This window comes from Vulpes vulpes, chromosome 3 (genome assembly GCF_048418805.1).
Source record: "Vulpes vulpes isolate BD-2025 chromosome 3, VulVul3, whole genome shotgun sequence".
NCBI classification, from domain to species: domain Eukaryota; kingdom Metazoa; phylum Chordata; class Mammalia; order Carnivora; family Canidae; genus Vulpes; species Vulpes vulpes.
In genome coordinates this window covers 40,641,617-40,659,910 of record NC_132782.1, presented here as the reverse complement: position 1 = coordinate 40,659,910, position 18,294 = coordinate 40,641,617, and the positions used below count along the sequence as shown (strand labels likewise).

Genomic DNA, 18,294 nt, shown 5'->3' with positions numbered 1-18,294 from the left:
TGTGTTCCCTTGTGAAATACAGTGAATGTTTGAGCAAAGGATGTTTGCATGATCCCAGAAGTCAAACCTTCACATCGCTACAGAATTATAAGAGAAAGTGGAATTGTCAGTAAATAACTTGTACTTGGGAAAAAAGTTACTGGCACTTTTGTAAACACATACTGTAATCTTGATATAAACTTAATGAATTTCAAAGCTAAGAGATTATACACACATTGTCTTTCAACAGATGGCATACTCATTAGTAGGTAAATTCCATCAAGATTCAGTGTCCCAATTTCAAAAGGATAATTAAGTTGAAGGCTGACACTCAGGTGATTTTTGTTTTCTGTGTGTGAAGAAGGAACAATAAAAGAGGATTCTATCAAACACAAAACCACCATTAAGATAGTTGGCAAAATGAGTATATGTCAGATGGAAATTATGTCTCCCAAGTAACTTCAACTCATATGAAAGTGATCTCAAAATATAGGCATATTTGCCTATATTTACATATTTGATAAATATAATAGAAATATTTATCAGTTATTTAAATTTATCAAATAATTACAGGTAAACTTTTTTCCCCTTTAAACTGAGTTGATAAATCTTTTATATCCTGATTACATCTACAGTTTGGCATTTTCCTCACTAAGTACATGAATTTCATATTATCAGGTGTTTCTCTTTTCCTTACTTTCACAGAAATTCATACCAGCTTTCATTTCACAGCAATGTGACTACAGAGTTTTCCATACCAATCAAATTGCAATTTAACCTTCGTTTGGGAAGCAACATCCCAGCAGTACACACGAGACTTCATTGTTTCAGATTCCATACTTTCAGCTTGCTTAATGTGCATTTTCTCTAATATCAACCAAACATTCTTCTGAAGCATCACACATAGAATTGATTAAAAAAACTAAAAAAAAAAAAAACTATAAAAATTTGCATTCCAAAAGTCTGACCCAAATGGACATAAAGACATTTTATATTTTGGTGAATAGGAGAGGAGGATATGAGGACTTTTTAATCACTAATCTTGTTTTCAGTTATGCTCTGTTGAATTTTTTGTGAGGGTAAAAGTTCTTAGGAGAACTAATGAATGTTATATACCAAAGAAGAGATGATGAGCTATGGGAACTGACATTCCTTGGGAGGAGGGAATGAGAGAAGACACTGTAAAGTGAAGCTATCATTTTTCATAGAGAAATACAACAGCTAGAGCACAGGAATAACCTTCGGTATGAATAACTATAGTGGTTTGCTTTCCATCTCCATTTTGAAGAATTTTATTCTAAAACTGGAAGAAAAAGGAAGAAAGAAGAAGCCACTCTTTGGATTTGAGACTCAAGGTGAGCACTCTAGGATTTAGGACAGGACATATATGGGGATAACAATCTGAATCTCAATAAAATCCATTCTTTGCTGCTACCACTAAAACATGCTACATGTGAGGATACATGGGTGGCTCAGTGGTTGAGCCTCTGCCTTTGCCTCAGGTTGTGATCCCTGGGGTCCAGGATCGAGTCCCACTTTGGGATCCCCACATGGAGCCTGCTTCACCCTCTGCCTGTGTCTCTGCCTCTCTCTGTGTCTCATGAATAAATAAATAAAATCTTAAAAAAAAAACATGTTACATGTGAAATACTCTTTTAAAAAATGTTCCTTTACTATCTGATTCTTACATAAAAACACAAGATAAAAGGAAGGAAATAAGTACCATTGGGTCTAGTTTGGTCACTTTTAGAGTGATGCTTCCAAATGAAAAGATATTCCCAGAGGAAAGACCTGAGGCAAATACCAAACACTTTGACTCAGATCAAGCAGGCAGGGAAAGAGTTTTGCTACATAGCCCTTGCAATGATACTGCCATCATTAATGAAAATAATGGCCACCACTGACACGGGAGCTAAGTTTGGCGATATACTTATTCATTCTAGTCACCACAACAGGACCATGATTTTGTTATTATCCTCATTGGTAATTAAGAATCAGAAGTTCAAAGAAAAGAGTTAAAGCTACAACATTAATATGTGAAAAATATAGGTTTCAAATCACAGCCTATTCAAAATTTTCTATAGCCTCATATTTAAATATGTGGCAAGGATAAGGATGTTTAACAGGTGACAGAATTTTGTGCAATCTATGTTCCAAGTCACTTCATTCTGTAGGCCTCGACTTTACCATTTTAAAATAAGAATTGAACCAGATGGACATAAGGTCTCTTGAAACTCAAACTTTTATAATTTAAGACTTGGAAGTACCAGACATTTCATAGAATAGGAGAGTATCACAGATGGAAGTGCTTCAAAGTTAATCAAGTACTTGAATATCCTCTATATTTTCTCTACTGTATACTTATCCTGTCTCTGTTTGAACTCCTACAGAGATGAATAGCCATGTCTCCTGAAAACAAAAGCTTATTCCAATCTTGGGCAGCTCTTTCAAAAGTATTTCCTTATTGAGATAAAATCTGCCTTTCTTCTTTTCCACAAGACTGCCTTTTCATGTCTGAAGACATTTCTGTCTTCTTAGCTCTATTTTCTCCTGAATAAACATCCCCAGTCTTTCGATCATTGCACAGATGGTCTTCAGCTTACTCTTTGTCCTGTTTCACTTCCCTTTGTCTTGAATTCTGGAAATTTATCTATCTGTTACACAGGTGTCATCATGGTAGGCCATACGTCCATGGAGGTGAAAGCAGGAAAGTGGGAAACTAACTGAAAATGAAGATGCTTTCTTTATGCTTCATGCCATTTTGAGTTTATACTTGTATTAAAACCCAGATCATTCCAAACAAACTGTAACACTTGGGCGGATCTCCAAGGAAACTCAAAGTTTCCTGTGTCTTATTAATGAGCAGCATCAAGAACATTATGCCCCCATCTTTATTACCAAGGCATCTATCTATATCATCTCATCTCTTCAGATAAGTCCATGCCTTGAATCACCACACTAGCTTGAAGTTGATTGAAAATACCAAAGAACTATTTGGAATGTTGAGTTAGCCACATGTCTATGAGCATGAATTTAAACAGTGATAGCTTTGAGTAACAGTATCACATATGGTTTTGTTCTTCTTCAATAGGATGCCCAATGGTACTTAGGGTCTAAATTGCCAAAGGATGTGTAAGTGCCTTAATGGCAGCAGCTGTGACACCGTGATTGGCATCTGTTACTGCCCTCCTGGCTTCACTGGGGCCGACTGCAGTCAAAGTAAGTCAGTCTACCACTTACAAAGTGGATATGCTAAAGTAGAGTTCTTAAGAACTGCACTTACAGAGTAAGTGTTGTTGCAATTATTACTTAATAATTTACTGCGGTAACAGCAAGCACCAACTGACCTACATTCTAGGCGGAGGAGTACTTACATCAGGAGTTTGAGAGCTGAAGCAGTGAAGGCAGCCAAAGAGAACCCTTTGGTCATAACATCTCATATCCCAGCAATGCTAGACTCAAGTCAGGATTAGAAAATCTGTTCCATAAGATAACAGTGGACTGGCAATGCCTGTGTACCCAGTGTCAAACTCATTGGGTAAAGCTCCACAATTTCATTTGCCCTCAGCGGTCCCCAACTCAGAATTAAGTAGTTCCCCTATTTACCAAAAAGTAACCAGTTCCCTAAAATGTAAAGACTTAACTACCCATCGTTAAGACAACTATTGACATAAAGTTTAAGGGACCAGATGTAAATTAAAGATCCCTGAAAAATGCACTATCCTAGGCTCTATAGGGATATCCTTAGCAAATACATTTTGATCTTATCAGATTTGCCATTTCCTCAATATTTGGACAGTTTGCAAGATTATAATGATTTTTAGAGAGGGTAGATAAACAATGCATGGGCGAGTGCATGATGGGGAGGCAGTTCTGGCAATATTGCGTTCTTCAACCTATTTGCTGTTGAGGATGTTAACTTGTGATGTTTCATTGAGCTGCGCATTTATGCTTTTGTGCACTATTCTGCATTTTATACTTTAGAACTAAAAGAGTGAAAGAAACTGTCAATAGATCTTTAATGAAAGAAGTGCTGTAATTGCAAACTTGAGATTACTTCATTTGGAGAATGATAACGAAGTTTGTGATCATTGTTGTTATGCGCTAAAGATATCCAAATGCTTATTTTGCCCAGGCAGATAGTTGCTCTGTCTTCTTTGTATAAGAATAATTTTAATTACCCTGCCTCAGTACCCTGATGTTCTGAAGATAAAAGACAAGCAAGACAAAGTCCTGGCTCCATGTAGTGGAAAATTGAAACATAGTGGATACTGCCTCTGAGGTCTCACCAGCCAAGTTGTCTTTGAGTTAAAGCCAACCCATAAACATCTCCTAAGGAAGGTTCTAACTGGCCCCTTTGTTCCTCAAAGAAATCATTGAGAGAAATTTCTTAATTTCCTCAAGCCAAAGCATCTTCAAGAGTTTTGATTTCCCTGAATATTAGGAGTATTTTTGTCTTCAGAAGGCTGTGATCTTATACTTGAGTACTTTTCTTTCTTTGCTTTGACAGCTAGGTAGGTCAGAGCCAATTTGCAGTCTACCTCTCACAAGTTCAAAGAATTATGATATTTTTTATGTTATAACTATATTTTTTCCTTCACTGGATTCTTACAGATATTTATTTTATCTTTGAGGGTTATCTGTATTTTGGTAAGCATCTCAATGAATTTGTGGAATAAAGTTGCAATGAGGCAAGGTAATAAATGTGTTAATGTATTAATAAATTAAATTTTAATTTATATTAATTAATGTAATAATTTAAAAAGATAATTTAACAAATCTGTTGATTTTAAGAAATAAAAAATAAACTTACGAATAAATTAACAAATACATAAATGATATTTGGAGATCTGAGCATAATAGATTCTACGTTGATACATGGAGGTGTAAGCTGAAATTCCAGAGTGGACTTTAAGAGGAAACATATTCAAGATTATTGCACACACATGCATGCACGCATACACACACACACACACACACACACACAATTTGCTGAGGCAGCCATGTGGTAAAGCAACACTGAGTTTGTAAGAGTCATTTATATCATATATGTAAGTGTTTGACACTAGATATTTGGTTGGAATTCCTGATGTCAACCAAAATTGCACTAAGTAAGCAACAATTTGAACAGTTCCTTTTTTTGTTTTGTTTTTTCAAAGTAACCTTTTAAGTTGAAAACCAAACTGAAGGCAAGACAAGGAAACCTATTTGATTAAAAGAAAGGGTCGTGTATTTACAAGGTTTTTAAAGTCTTGACTGGCAAAACGTTTTAATAAGAAAAATCTGGTTTTGTTTTGCTCTTTCCTGCAGTTTGTCCCGTGGATCACTATGGGCAAGACTGTGTCCAGCAGTGTTCCTGTGGCTCAGGACAGTGTGACCTGGTGACTGGAGGGTGCCAATGTCCACCTGGCCAAATGGGAGCCAGGCGTCAGCAAGGTAACAATGACTGCAGGGTCACCTTGTCCGTCCAGGCACTAACTAAACTACACTGTGAAAGCCGATTTGGTGCCAGGGAATATAATTAAATGGGCATTGTTTAAAACACTTTCTTCTTAAATGTGGATTTAATAACATGAAAGTACACACTTTCATAGAGCCATATAGGAAATAGCCTACTGGAGGGTAAACAAGAATTGAAAACAAAAACAAAGAAGAATTTATGTATACTTTTGACTAGGAGCAAATTTTGAAATAAGTTTAGTTAACTTTTGTAAAACTGCCTAAAATTTTGTGTTAGGGATGTCTAATTCTAATAACTGAAAAGTTTTATGTTTTCTTCAACTTTCAGAAGCCCATTGAAAGCTGCAAGAAAAATGGGAGACAGAAAGCAAAACATGATCTTTGTTTAAAACTACAAAACTTTCTTGCTCTAAATCATATTATTATCACAATAATAATCATAATAGAAGAACTCTCAAGTTCAGTGAAATGAAATGCAGAAAGCCACTCTCCATAGCACACACAGAGACAAAACCAATGACCTTTTGTTAGAGAAAAGAAGGGTTGGTAAAAAAAAAAAAAAAAAAAAAGAAGAAGGGTTGGTTGCATGAGCATCCTGCAGGAGCTACCTTAAACCCTTCTGGACATCACAAAGCTGCAGGAAAAATGGGGTAAAACCAGGCAGAGCACAGACCTATCATCTTTTCAACCCTACACTATTATAGAGGGGAATTTATAGGCAATAAGTAGCCTTGCAGCTAAAGGAAGCTAAGCCTACACAGAAACACACAGACCACAACTTTGTGTCACATGGAGTTTTACTCTGGGCCCAGGAGGTTCCTAACTAGCTGAAATAATTCTTCTAGCCTCAGATCCATACTACCTTCTCCAAAATACCTGGTTCACACAAAACTAACCTGATACAAGAAGATGAAAGTGAAAACAAAAACCTGATGCAAAAAAAAAAAACCAAAAAAAAAAAAAAAAAAAAACCTGCTCTCATTTTGGAAACAATATATGAAACCATTCAAAGTTTTGGCTACTCTTTTAGTGCAAATTCTATAAGAAGGGTAAAGGAGAAAAGGAGTAAGAAAACAAAAAGCAGATGGACGTAGAGCAGAAAAATTTTGCTATGGAGCACATGGAAATATTAACCAGAATTTCTTCCAAGAATTCAATGGACATAATGAAAAAGTGTTCTCTACAAATTGTGAGTGCAATGCAGAGATACAAAGGTTCATGGAATAAATGAAAAGACAACAAAGGGAAATGAAAAAGTAAGCTGGCAGAGCTCAGAAAGAAGTGGAAATGAAAATTAAACCTCACATCATATAAATGAGGACCATATTGAACACAGGTAATAGGAGGATTGAATCTGCTTCTGTGACAGCCAGGTAAATGGAGAAGAAGCTTGAGGAAAGTGGAAACAAATATACAAATAGGCAAATATATAAATGGAAAAGAAAATATTCAAATAAAATATTTAAGATTTTTTTCCTCTGAAATGAAAGAAGATCTGATGCACAGATTGAATACATTCTATCCCTGGAAACTGTAGTTAAGATTGATCATAAGCAAGGGGAAACTCCACTAGGAATAAAAGAAAAAAAAAGTGTGAGATCTCATATATAGAGAGGGGAAAAAATCAGTCTGGCTCATGGCTCACAGCAATAATCACAACCATTGCTAGCATGTGGTTAATCAATGCCTATGAAGTTCTTGAGAAAAATTTGACTCAAGTGTTTTATACACAGTTAAACTATTATTCAAGTATAGTATGACTGAAAATAAATAGCTATTTTTAATAATAAAAAGTTACTGAGGATATGTAGCCATAAAATATTTTTGAAGAAAATGTAGAAGATAAATTTGAGCAACCAAGTAATAAATGGAAAATCTCTGGTAAAAAGAGTATCAGTGAGTATTAAGTCTATTTTTATTAGAGCTAAGTTTAAAATAAATATGGGAATTAAGGTCACATGATATAATAAGTATACACATATTTAATATTATAACAATTTTGATAGTTTAGCAAAATGGGCATAAGTGGAAGGAAAGAAGATGGAAGAGGAAAAGTGTATTTCTTCATTAGAAATTGAAGAAAAGGAGGGACAGATCTGTGACAAAACATTTTGTTTAAATATGACAACTCAATAACCATGTTTAAGTGCATAAAGGTAAATGCTGGAATTTAAAATGCTGGAGCTGAGAATTTAAAAATAAAAACAGCCAACTAAAATCAGGTAGAGGAGAGGAATGAGAAAAATTAGGAAAAAGGAGAAACATATTCATTCCATTACCACTCATGCTGCTGAGCCAATATATGCTAAATAAAGAAATTAATTGTTATATAATAATATGTTCACTGTCTAAAGAAGAGTCCCTTAGTTATATAAAATTATATCTTTTTAAAAAATATTTTATTTATTCATGAAAGACACAGAGCTCGGCAGAGAGATAGACAGAAACAGTTTTCTCACAGGGAGCTCTGTGGGGTACTCCATCCCAGGACTGAGATCATGCCCTGAGCCAAAGACAGACACCCAATCACTAAGCCCCCTAGGCATCTCTATAGAATTATATCTATAAGACTTAACTTAGAGAAAGATGGAATATACTCACTTTTCCACATTTCTCCCTCTAAATAGTAAAAATTCTAGTCACTATATTGAAAACAAACGTAAGAATCTCTGATGTGGAGAGAACAAGGCAGACTCTATAGGGACTTCAGATACCTAGGGAACAGGAATGGGGCTTTCCTTAGGTTTCCATTTTTTGACTCATATATCCTGGGCTGTGTGGTGGAGAACCTGCAACCTAGGAGGCCAATGGGTACAGACAAAAAAAAGAAAAAAAGAAAAAAAAAAGTCCAAGATATGCCTGGTTTCTCTAAACAAAAGGTAAGTTAAAGGGTGGCCAAGCAAGAAAGAGAACTCTTAGACAACAACTGGTAAATTCTCCAGTCAAACACTAAAGAATAAAACTGCATCCTTGACTCCAACCTCACTAGCAAAGGCCAAGTGAGGAGCCTGCCCTTCAGACTCCACAGGGATATATAAGGTACCCCTGACCTGCACCAGGATGGTGTGAGAGAAAGTGCTGCGACTTTCATCCCTGGCCGATTGGAATGTATCCCCTGCCCTAGCAATGTCAGTGGAAACTATGTGGAGACTGTGAACTTCTACCCCCATCAAGCAGTATAGAGACACCACTGTTTCATTCTAGGGGACTGTCACAGGAGGTCCAGTGGACAGTCAGGACTTTCACAACCATCAAACAGCAATGAGGCCACTCAGTGGAGGTGAGAGTGGGGAGCCATAAGAGGCACTTCTACTCCTCTGTCAGATAGGTGCTGGGAGAGGTCCCATGGAAAGCCTGACCCTTAACACTGCCACAGCAGGAATGAGGCACATTTATCCCCCCTTCACTTACAGGATATGTGGTGAATGCTATCTGATGAACCTCTTTCCTTGCAAATACAGAATTTCCTATCATAATATTCAAAATATCCCCATTTCATTAAAAAGTTATTCATCATACCAACAACCAGGAAACTTTCAACCTGAATAAGAAAATAATCAACAGACACTAACATTCAGATAATACTGATTATGAAATTATCAGATCAGAATTTAAATAAGCCTTTGTAAATAAAAATGCTTCAATGAGCAACTATGGCCATATATGAAACAAATTTTAAACAAATAGAATAAGAATAAAACAAAGAATCAGAAGCAGAAAAAAGAACCAAATAGAAACTTGAGAATTGGAAAATGTAATAGTCAAAAGAAAAAAAAAAGCCACACAAAACACAACTCAATGAATGGGATTAATAGCAGAATGGAGAGGACAGAGGGGCAGATCAGTAAATTTGAATATAAAACAGTAGAAAATTACCCAACCTAAACAATAGACAGGGAAAAGAAAAGAAATGACAAAAAAGACAGACAGAGAGAGAGAGCATCTCAAGGACCTGTGGAACTATTAAAAAAGATTTCTTTTGTCATCCAAATCCCAGAGTGGAGGAGAAAAAGAATAGGGCTGAAAAATATTTAAAGAAGTAATGATTGAAAACATTCTAAAAATGACAAAAAGAAAATAAACCTATAGCGTTAAGAAACTGTGTGAATGACAAACAGGATAAACTTAAAGAAATCTGCAAAAGACATATCAACATTAAACTTCTAAAAACTAAAGAAGAAATTCTTGGAAGCACTAAGAGAGAAATAGCACCTATATTAGCTTAGAAAAAAAGACTCCAAAATAAAGTGAAAGTAAGAAATGGGTTACAACCACACAAAACACATGTGAGAAAAATAAACAGTAGTCATAATACCAAATCAAACAATGTTAAATTTTATGGCAACAAGCAACTAATGGGAAGGGCAGTTATAATAATAGAGAATAAAACTGACAATGAGGATTGAAGTGTCACAAATATGTATAAAACCAATAACACAGCATTAAAATTCATAAAGCAAAAGCCATAAGCTATACAAGGAGAAATAGCAAGAGCTTATCAATAGAACACAATTCATTTATGTTAACTCATACACATAAAACTACATACACACATGCAGGAAAAAAATAAGTCTATGGAAGTTTGAACATAATTAGTAAAGTATATCTAATTATAATTATCTATATCTGTTCTATAATTATCTATATCTGTTCCCTAAAATTTTTTTATCTATAAAATTTTTTTTTATCTATATCTGTTCTATAATTATCTATATCTGTTCCCTAAAATTTTTTTATCTTTTTAAATATTCATGAAATATTCACAAAAATTTTAAAAGAAAGCAAATCAATTCCAAAGTGTATGATCTATGGCACTCTGTGATCATAAAGCAGTAAAACAGGAACTAATAACAAAACTGACTCCCTACTAGGGAAAAATCCCACAACCCTATACTACATGGGCATTTTGAAATCTCCTTCTTAAATAATCAATGACTCAAAAAAGGCAAACAAAACTGTATTTTAGAAATTTAAAAGCAGCAGTAAGGACATTCATATCCCATTATGTAAAGCCACGTCAGGACATAGAGGAAAATTTATATTCCAAAATACTTATGTTAGTAAATAAAGAGTGATGAAATAAGTGAAAAAAAATTTAAGGTAAAAATGAGGAATGACTAAAGTAAAACATAGGGAAAATATGAATTAATTAGTAAGTTATGTTGAGTCAAATGACCAGCAACCTAGACAAAAGTAACTCTTATAGAAGTAATTTGGTTCACCAAAATTACTACAAGTGTATAAAGTACTTAGAGATAATGACAAAAACTCTGGGAATTAATATTTTTAAAAGTTGTTTTGGAAACCTATATTATAAATCTTGTTAAAAATTCAGAGCCCATAAAAGAAAAAAAATCCATGCTGTTGACTTAAAAGAAATAAAAAAAATTCAAGGCATAAAAGACATACAAAGTATCACAGAATTTTAAAAATGGAAGAAAAGGAAAAAAATGACTTTTTTTTTAATTAGCTAAGTGTTCTTATGCATTAGTAAGTAAAGAATCTATGACACCAAAAGATCTTATGAAAAGATGATAAGCATCATTCATAATGTAAGAAATCCAAATTAAAGTTGCATGTAATTAGATTAATTAGATCTTTAGATTTTTATAATATACTATTTTGTCTAAAGAAAATGGCACATTGGTAATCCTTATTACATTTACAAATCTCTTTGTAAGGAAATTTGATACTGTCACTAATTAAAATTATTTTATTTCAAAGTCTTCTGGTGACTTACCCCACAGATACAATGGTATATATGAATAAAGACTTCCACAAAGATATTCATTACAGTGTTGCTCATAGTAGCAAAATATTTTAAACAACCTATTTGCCCACCAATAGTGATGTGGTAAAATAAATCTTTTTATATGCAATAAATCCTATGCACCTGATAAAAAACAATGTGGCAGGTCTATGATGTGTACTAATTCAGAAGAATTTGGGAAATATTATTTATAGAAGAAGGAAAATTCACAATATTACATGTCTATATTAACCTTTTGGGTTAGACAAGGGTTAAAGGATGAGAGATACACACATATATGCTTTACTATGCATGGGCTATTTCTGGATATATTCAGTCATTTATCCACTCAATTCAAAAGTATTTATTTAATGCCAATGCTCATTTTAAACATATGGAACATATGGATAAAATATATATCAGCCCTGCAACTTGCTTTCTAGTGGAGAAGAGAGTGAACAATGAACATAACTAATAAGTGAGCTATGTGTATGTTAAAAGGGAATAAAACCAATGTTAAGAGAAAAAACACAGCATGATGCGGGGCTCCAGAGAGGCATACGGGTTGAAATTATTTTATTTTATTTCATTATTTTATTTAAATTTTGGTGGGTTGATATTTTAAATCAAGTGGTGATTCCATCATTAATTATACAGTTGTAACTGTCTTTTAAATAAACAGAATTGAAACCTTTCTTTTATTTGATGCTAAAGTTAAGTCAAGTAGAGGCAGAAAAGAAAGTGTCATACAGATTAAATTCAAGTATGAACTCTGTTATGTATTAAACAATGTCTTTGGGCAAATAAAAAAATCTCTAATGTCTCTCCCACTAGCTGGAATAGAAAGAATGGTTGATGAGAAGTCAGAAGTCCTAGCTTGGAATCCCAGTTTTTATCTTTCCTGGCTACTTAAGCCTGAGAAAGAATTAAGTTGCTAGACTTCAGTTTTCTCAAGTGTAAATAAGAATACTGTTACCCACATCAGAGGGGTATTTGTAAGCATTAAATGAGATAATTCATGTGGAAAATATCATTATGTAAAAATACTATAAACTGGAAAGTATAAATGACAGGCCTTTGGCCAAATCTAGCCACAAATGTGTTTGAATTGGCTGATACAGTTTTGGCTTCCACAGTGCTGTAAAACAATTTTAATTAGTTGCCAACTTTCAAAGATTAAATAATTTCATATAAAGTATGGATTTTGAGTTTTCCTGAAAAAAAAAATCATATTGGCTGGCTATATTGGACCCATATTCCTCATGGCAAAAGCAACTAAATGTAAGTAGAGTTTATTCTCCTACTGGGGGCACTTTCCATTCAGTCTTTTTCCCCTGATGATGAAGGCGCCATCTTTTTTTTTTTTATGTCTGCTTGGCTTTTCTCACTTGTATCTTACCTCCTCCTCACAGTGCTTTTTGTGTGTGTCACCCACCACTGTAGGCTAAAGTGATTTTCAGATTTCAGCACAAAGACATTAAGGAATAAACTATTTGTCTGTCTTCATCAATTATGAGTTCAAATATATAAAATCTCCTATGCCAATCTGGGATTGACCTCTGCTTGTTTGATAGGGCATCTCAAGTTCCCAAAGGATACCAAGCATGTAGTTATAAGCACAATAAAAGTGTGTATTGTGATTGAAAACATGAATGAACCAATTGTCCTTACTACCTTAAGGTAACATCTGAGTAGTTGCTTTAATTTGAACATTTTCTTATGCTTTTGCTATATACTTACGATGATCTGAAACAGAGAAAAATATTCATGTGACATTTATTCAGTTTGGTATATATATGTGTATACGTATGGTATATATATGTTTTTTTTTCCTACTGTAGGATGTTCCCAAACAACGTGTAGCCCAAATTGTGAGCTAAAATGTACCTGTGAAAATGGTGGACCTTGCAGTCCTGTGGATGGAAGCAGTACCTGTGGTCTTGGATGGACAGGAAATTATTGTGAAAAAGTTAAGACGATTATCATCTTCTTTTATTCAGCAAAAATCTAGGACATACTACCATTGGTTGATAAAATATAGTAGAGACCTGCGAAGAGTCTATTTTCCAATAAGTTCATGCAAGATGTTTATAATTATGACTCCATATCCAATAAAACAAATGTTATGTTAATATTGATTTTGTTACCTTGTTACCAGAATACCACGTGAAAATCTTTTAAACCCCTGAAATAGTATTAATTTTTGTGAAAGAGCTCTTGTGAGACCTAAACCCCATTACCCCTCCAGCTCTGTTGAAGCCTGAAACCTTTGTGGATGGCAGATTTGCTGAAGCTTGAGTTTCTTGGCATGCTACCGAAGACCCTCAACCACCCCTGAGGCATTGAGTTTGGCAGAGTGGAGGATGCGGGCCCAGACAGAGCCACTTCACATTAAGAGTGGGTCCAGCTGCAAGGGACAAAGACGAGGACTCTGGGAACTGAGGTCTCCCATCTTCACTTCATTAAGAAAAAATTAATCATGTACCACCATGAATTTTTTTAAATTCATAAGTGACATGCATGTGCTTTTCAACTAACATCAGGAGATTTAGCAGCGTGGCATGGAAGATAGCACCTTGCAGTGAGAGGGGATAGATCCATATGCTGACTCCTGCATTCCTAATACAATGCTCTGTGCCTTTGGAACATCATAGTCTCTCCATGATATGGTTTTCCCATCTGGAATTGAGGTTAAAGACACTTTGAAATGACAGCCCTTCTAAATCTAACATTGAAGATTATTTTTTAGGGAATTTTTTTTAACATGGATATTTTCTCTAATCGTGGAAAATAGCTTTTTTCTTTTTCTTTCTTTTTTTTTTTTAAAGTAGACTCCATGCCAGGCTTAAACTCATGACCCTGAGATCAAGACCTGAGCTGAAATCAAGAGTCAAATGCTTAACTGACTGAGCCACCAGGCGCCCCACATGGAAAACCACTCTTACCAATTTTGTGATATTTGGGATTACTAAATCAGAATAACAGCAGTACTTTAAAAATAGAACCATCATGTTCATATTAGTTTTTTTTTAAATTCCAAGTTGGATAATTCTCTGGCATTTTGGAATATGGGATATTTTAACTTTTGATTCTATCATTTAAACTGTTAATATGGAACATTTCAAACATATGCGAGAGTTGCTGAGTCATTGGGTAAATACAAATATAATTTTGCAACGTATTATAAAATTCTCCCTGTGAGGTTTACCATTTTGCTTACTGATGAGCAATTACAGAATGCCTGTTTCTTCATGGCTTTATTCTTCACGGATTTATCAAAATAATATGTAACCAAAATTTTGGTGAGAAATGTCATATCAATGGAGTTTTAATTCCATTTTTATTATTATGAAAATTCTTATCATCTTCCCTAATGGATCGGGATCTTTTACATTTTTTCCTATAAATTGTTCATAACCTTAGCTTATTTTTTTATAGGGTTGTTGCCTTTTCTTCTCTAATATTAGAAGTTCTGCGTATATACAGATATACATATCTATATGAGACATTAACTGTTTGTTGTGAATCATTCACCTTAATTTGGGAAAATTTGTCTTTTGTCTTTTTACTATGCCTATAGTATGTTTGCCACCTGGTTGGTTATCTATCTATGTTTAAGAAACCATCCCAAAGCTTAGAGACTTAAAACTATTTATTATTCTCTCATGATTCTGAGGATTAACTGGGTTCAGGTGAGTGACTCTTCTCTCAGATACTAGCCGGGGGCTGAAGATTTCCGGACACTCAACTGGGTGGAATAGAGAAGATAGCCTCCTCACTTACACATCTGCCACTTCAGGATGTGTTACGTGTTTTCAGATCATGACCCGCCAAAACCAAGAGTCAACATTTAACCAATTGTGCCACCCAGGCACCTAGTGAATTTGTTTTTCAAGTATATTTTCTGCATTTATGGAATAATAATATGACTTTTCTTTTTAGGCTGATAAATATGATGAATTTATTAATGAATTTCTATGTTGAATGAACTTACATTCTTGGAATAAATACTACTTTTTATGATAGTCATGATATATTACTTTATAATATGCTGTTGTTGGTTTGTGTACTTATATTTTCTACAAACTTGGCATCAATATTCATAGGTAAAATTAACTCTAGTTTTTTATGTATTTTGCCAGGTTTGGGAATTGAATGTTATGCTCAATAAAATGTGTTTGAAATTTCTCTTCCTTTCAATGCTCTGGAATAGCGTATACAGTAAGGTGATAATCTCATCTACAAAAGTTTATAGAATTCCATGTGAAACCTAGGACGGATGGGATTTTTGTTGCTGTCGTTTTAATTCAGAAACTATCTTTTTATTTTCTTTATTATTTTACATATAATTAGCTTATCTAAGTTTTCTACCTCAAATAGGAACAATTCTGGTAAGTTGTCTTCTATAACTTTTCGATTTCATTTGGGTTTTTGTATTTATTTGTACTATAAGTTTTGTATTTATTCTTTTTGATGGCTATTCCACATTTTTAAAAAGTGTGTATTTATGCTTTTGTCTTGATTAAGTTAGTTAATGATTCATCTGCTTTTATTTTATTTTTTTTTTATCAACTCCACTGTTTGTTTCTGTCTTTGAACTCATTACAACAAATTCAGTTGTCTTAACCAGAACTAATGCTTTAGTAGTTTCTTTTCCAGAATGTTATCCTGGTTATTATGGCTCACGCTGCCATTTTAATTGCTTATGCCAAAACAGTGGAGTTTGCAATAGGTTTTGTGGAAACTGTGAGTGCCTCTAAGGTTACCACGGAAGGAACTGTGAACATGGTAAACAGAGATAATGAGTGGGCATGTTATACTGTTGACAAATTTTAAGCTTTAAAAACTGCTTTAAATCATAAAATAATACATTCACAATATAAAATTAGGTAAACTGTTAATTATATAATGTATATTCTTAAAATGGATGTCATAGCTCTAATTTCCATTCTAAATGCTGACGAACGTCACATAATCAGTGATTGAACTTGTTCATTCTTTTTGTAACTCTTGTCCAAAAACAACAATTCTATGGTTCCATGATCATCTGGAGTAAACACAGGCAGGGGAGTCAGCTGCCAGATGTTTTGAACAAAGTTATTCTCCTTCCTCTGGCTGCCTGTAGGTAAAATATAGACAAGGAATCTTCTTATTTCATGTTAATCTAGGCTGAACTCTGAAAAATCTGCTTTCAAGTTCTCCTTAAACATATTTATATCACTTCTTTATTTGGACTCAATATTTTAATTTAAAATGAAGAAAAGGGAGAATTACACAATAATTTGTTTTATACATCAAGGATTCCTAATGGACAAGTTAACAAATTAAGATGAGCTTATTTATTTTTTTTAAATTTCTTTTTATTGGAGTTCAATTTGCCAACATATAGTGTAACACCCAGTGCTCATCCCATCAAGTGCCCCAAGTTAAGATGAGTTTAGGCTCTGGAGTTAGTTATAGGCCTAAATCTGTCATATAAAAGATGTGTAAACTATTAACTTCTGTAAGTTTCAGTGTCAACGAATGTAGAATGAGGAATAAAAGATTATCCCTAAAAGATAATCATCAGGACTAAATAAGAAGATACATGTAAATACTTAGCACTAAGGCATATGGCAAAAGCTTGACAAATATTCTAAATATTAATTATTTAGAAGTAAAGAATTTTTTAAGCTTCTGAAATAATATTAATGTTTAAAATTGTTCCCATGTCTTCCAACTTGTTTTTAGGCTCTGGCAAAGATATTTCATAGGAATAAATCTTATTAACTTTTTGAAGTTTAGAATTCTTGCCAATTACTCTGTGGTTTCTTGGCTCAGAAAGTATGAAACCAAACATCTTGTAGTTTTTGTTTATTTGTTTGTTTTGTTTTCACAATTGGAGTAAGAGTACAAGAGAGGAAAAATTATCTATTTCAGGCCCATACATTTATTTCATCCTGCATGCAGTGGGTTATTGAGGAAGATTACCAAGATTACCAACAGACAAGAGACATCACTTTAGTGAAACAAATATATAAAGTGGGTACATTTATTGAGTATTGGGAAAAAAATAGTCATCAGTGTCAATAGTAGTAGTCATTAGTGTCAAATAGTCAAAAAATAGTAGTGTCTATGTGAGAAGGTTTAATGATAGTCTAGGATTTTAAAAATGTAGACTGGGATAAAAATGGAAATGAATGAGCAGAAGATTATTTTGGAAGAACAATTGACTGTATTAGGCAATTGATTTGGACATAGAGATGAGGAAAATGAAGGAATGAAAGATGGCTCTAAAGCTCTAAGCCAGAGAGGCTGGGAGAATAATAGTATTATTTAGAGAACTTTAAAATTTGAGCAAAGCAATATTTATGGGCCCAGTTTTATATATAATTAAAATAAAGAAAATAAAAGATAGTTGATTTTGGAAGGAAAACTTCCAAACTCATTCTATGAGGCCAGCATTACCTTAATCCTAAAACCAGACAAAGACCCCACTCAAAAGGAGAATTATAAACCAATATCTTAAAACCAGACAAAGACCCCATTAAAAGGGAGAATTATAAACCAATATCTCTGATGAACATGGATGCAAAACTTCTCAACAAGATACTAGCTAATCAGATCTAACAGTACAGTATTAAAAAGATTATTCACCATAACCAAATGGGATTTATTCCTGACCTGCAAAGATGGTTCAACATCCAGAAGTCAATCAATGTGATACACTACATTAATAAAAGAAAGGATAAGAACATATGATCATAATGGATGCAGAAAAAGCATTTGACAAAATACAGCATTCTTTATTGATAAAAATCCTCAGGAAAGTAGGGATAGAAGGAACATACTTCAGCATCGTAAAGGTCATATGAAAAAGACACATAGCTAATATCATCCTCAATGTGGAAAACTGAGAGCTTTTCCTCAGAGTCAGGAGCAAGACAGGGATGTCCAGTCTCACCACTGTTGTTCAACATAGTACTAGAAGTCCTAGCCTCAGCAGTCAGACAACAAAATGAAATAAAAGGTATCCAGATCAGGAAAGAAGTCAAACTTCCACTCTTCACAGACAACATGATATTCTATGTAAAAAACTCAAGAGACTCCACCAAAATATTGCTAGG

At 33.9% G+C, this 18,294-nt stretch overlaps 1 protein-coding gene across 19 annotated transcripts in view; it reads left to right on the top strand.

Moving 5' to 3' along the window:
* Window positions 1–15,376, top strand: part of LOC112926656 (thrombomodulin-like) — a 104,870-nt gene extending 89,494 nt beyond the window's left edge. For 9 of the 19 annotated variants that reach the window (XM_072752288.1, XM_072752291.1, XM_072752281.1 and 6 more), the window contains 5 exons: window positions 1,268–1,334; window positions 3,071–3,198; window positions 5,290–5,415; window positions 5,768–6,812; window positions 13,030–15,376. Coding sequence is in view for 2 of the 19 variants with exons in the window: in XM_072752290.1 (XP_072608391.1) it covers window positions 3,108–3,198; window positions 5,290–5,415; window positions 13,030–13,199 (387 nt within the window). In the remaining 17 variants the exon portion in view is untranslated. The remainder of the gene's footprint in view (window positions 1–1,267; window positions 1,335–3,070; window positions 3,199–5,289; window positions 5,416–5,767; window positions 6,813–13,029) is intronic. The other 10 variants (XM_072752286.1, XM_072752284.1, XM_072752283.1 and 7 more) reach the window with 4 other exon arrangements.
* Window positions 15,377–18,294: the final 2,918 nt, after the last annotated feature.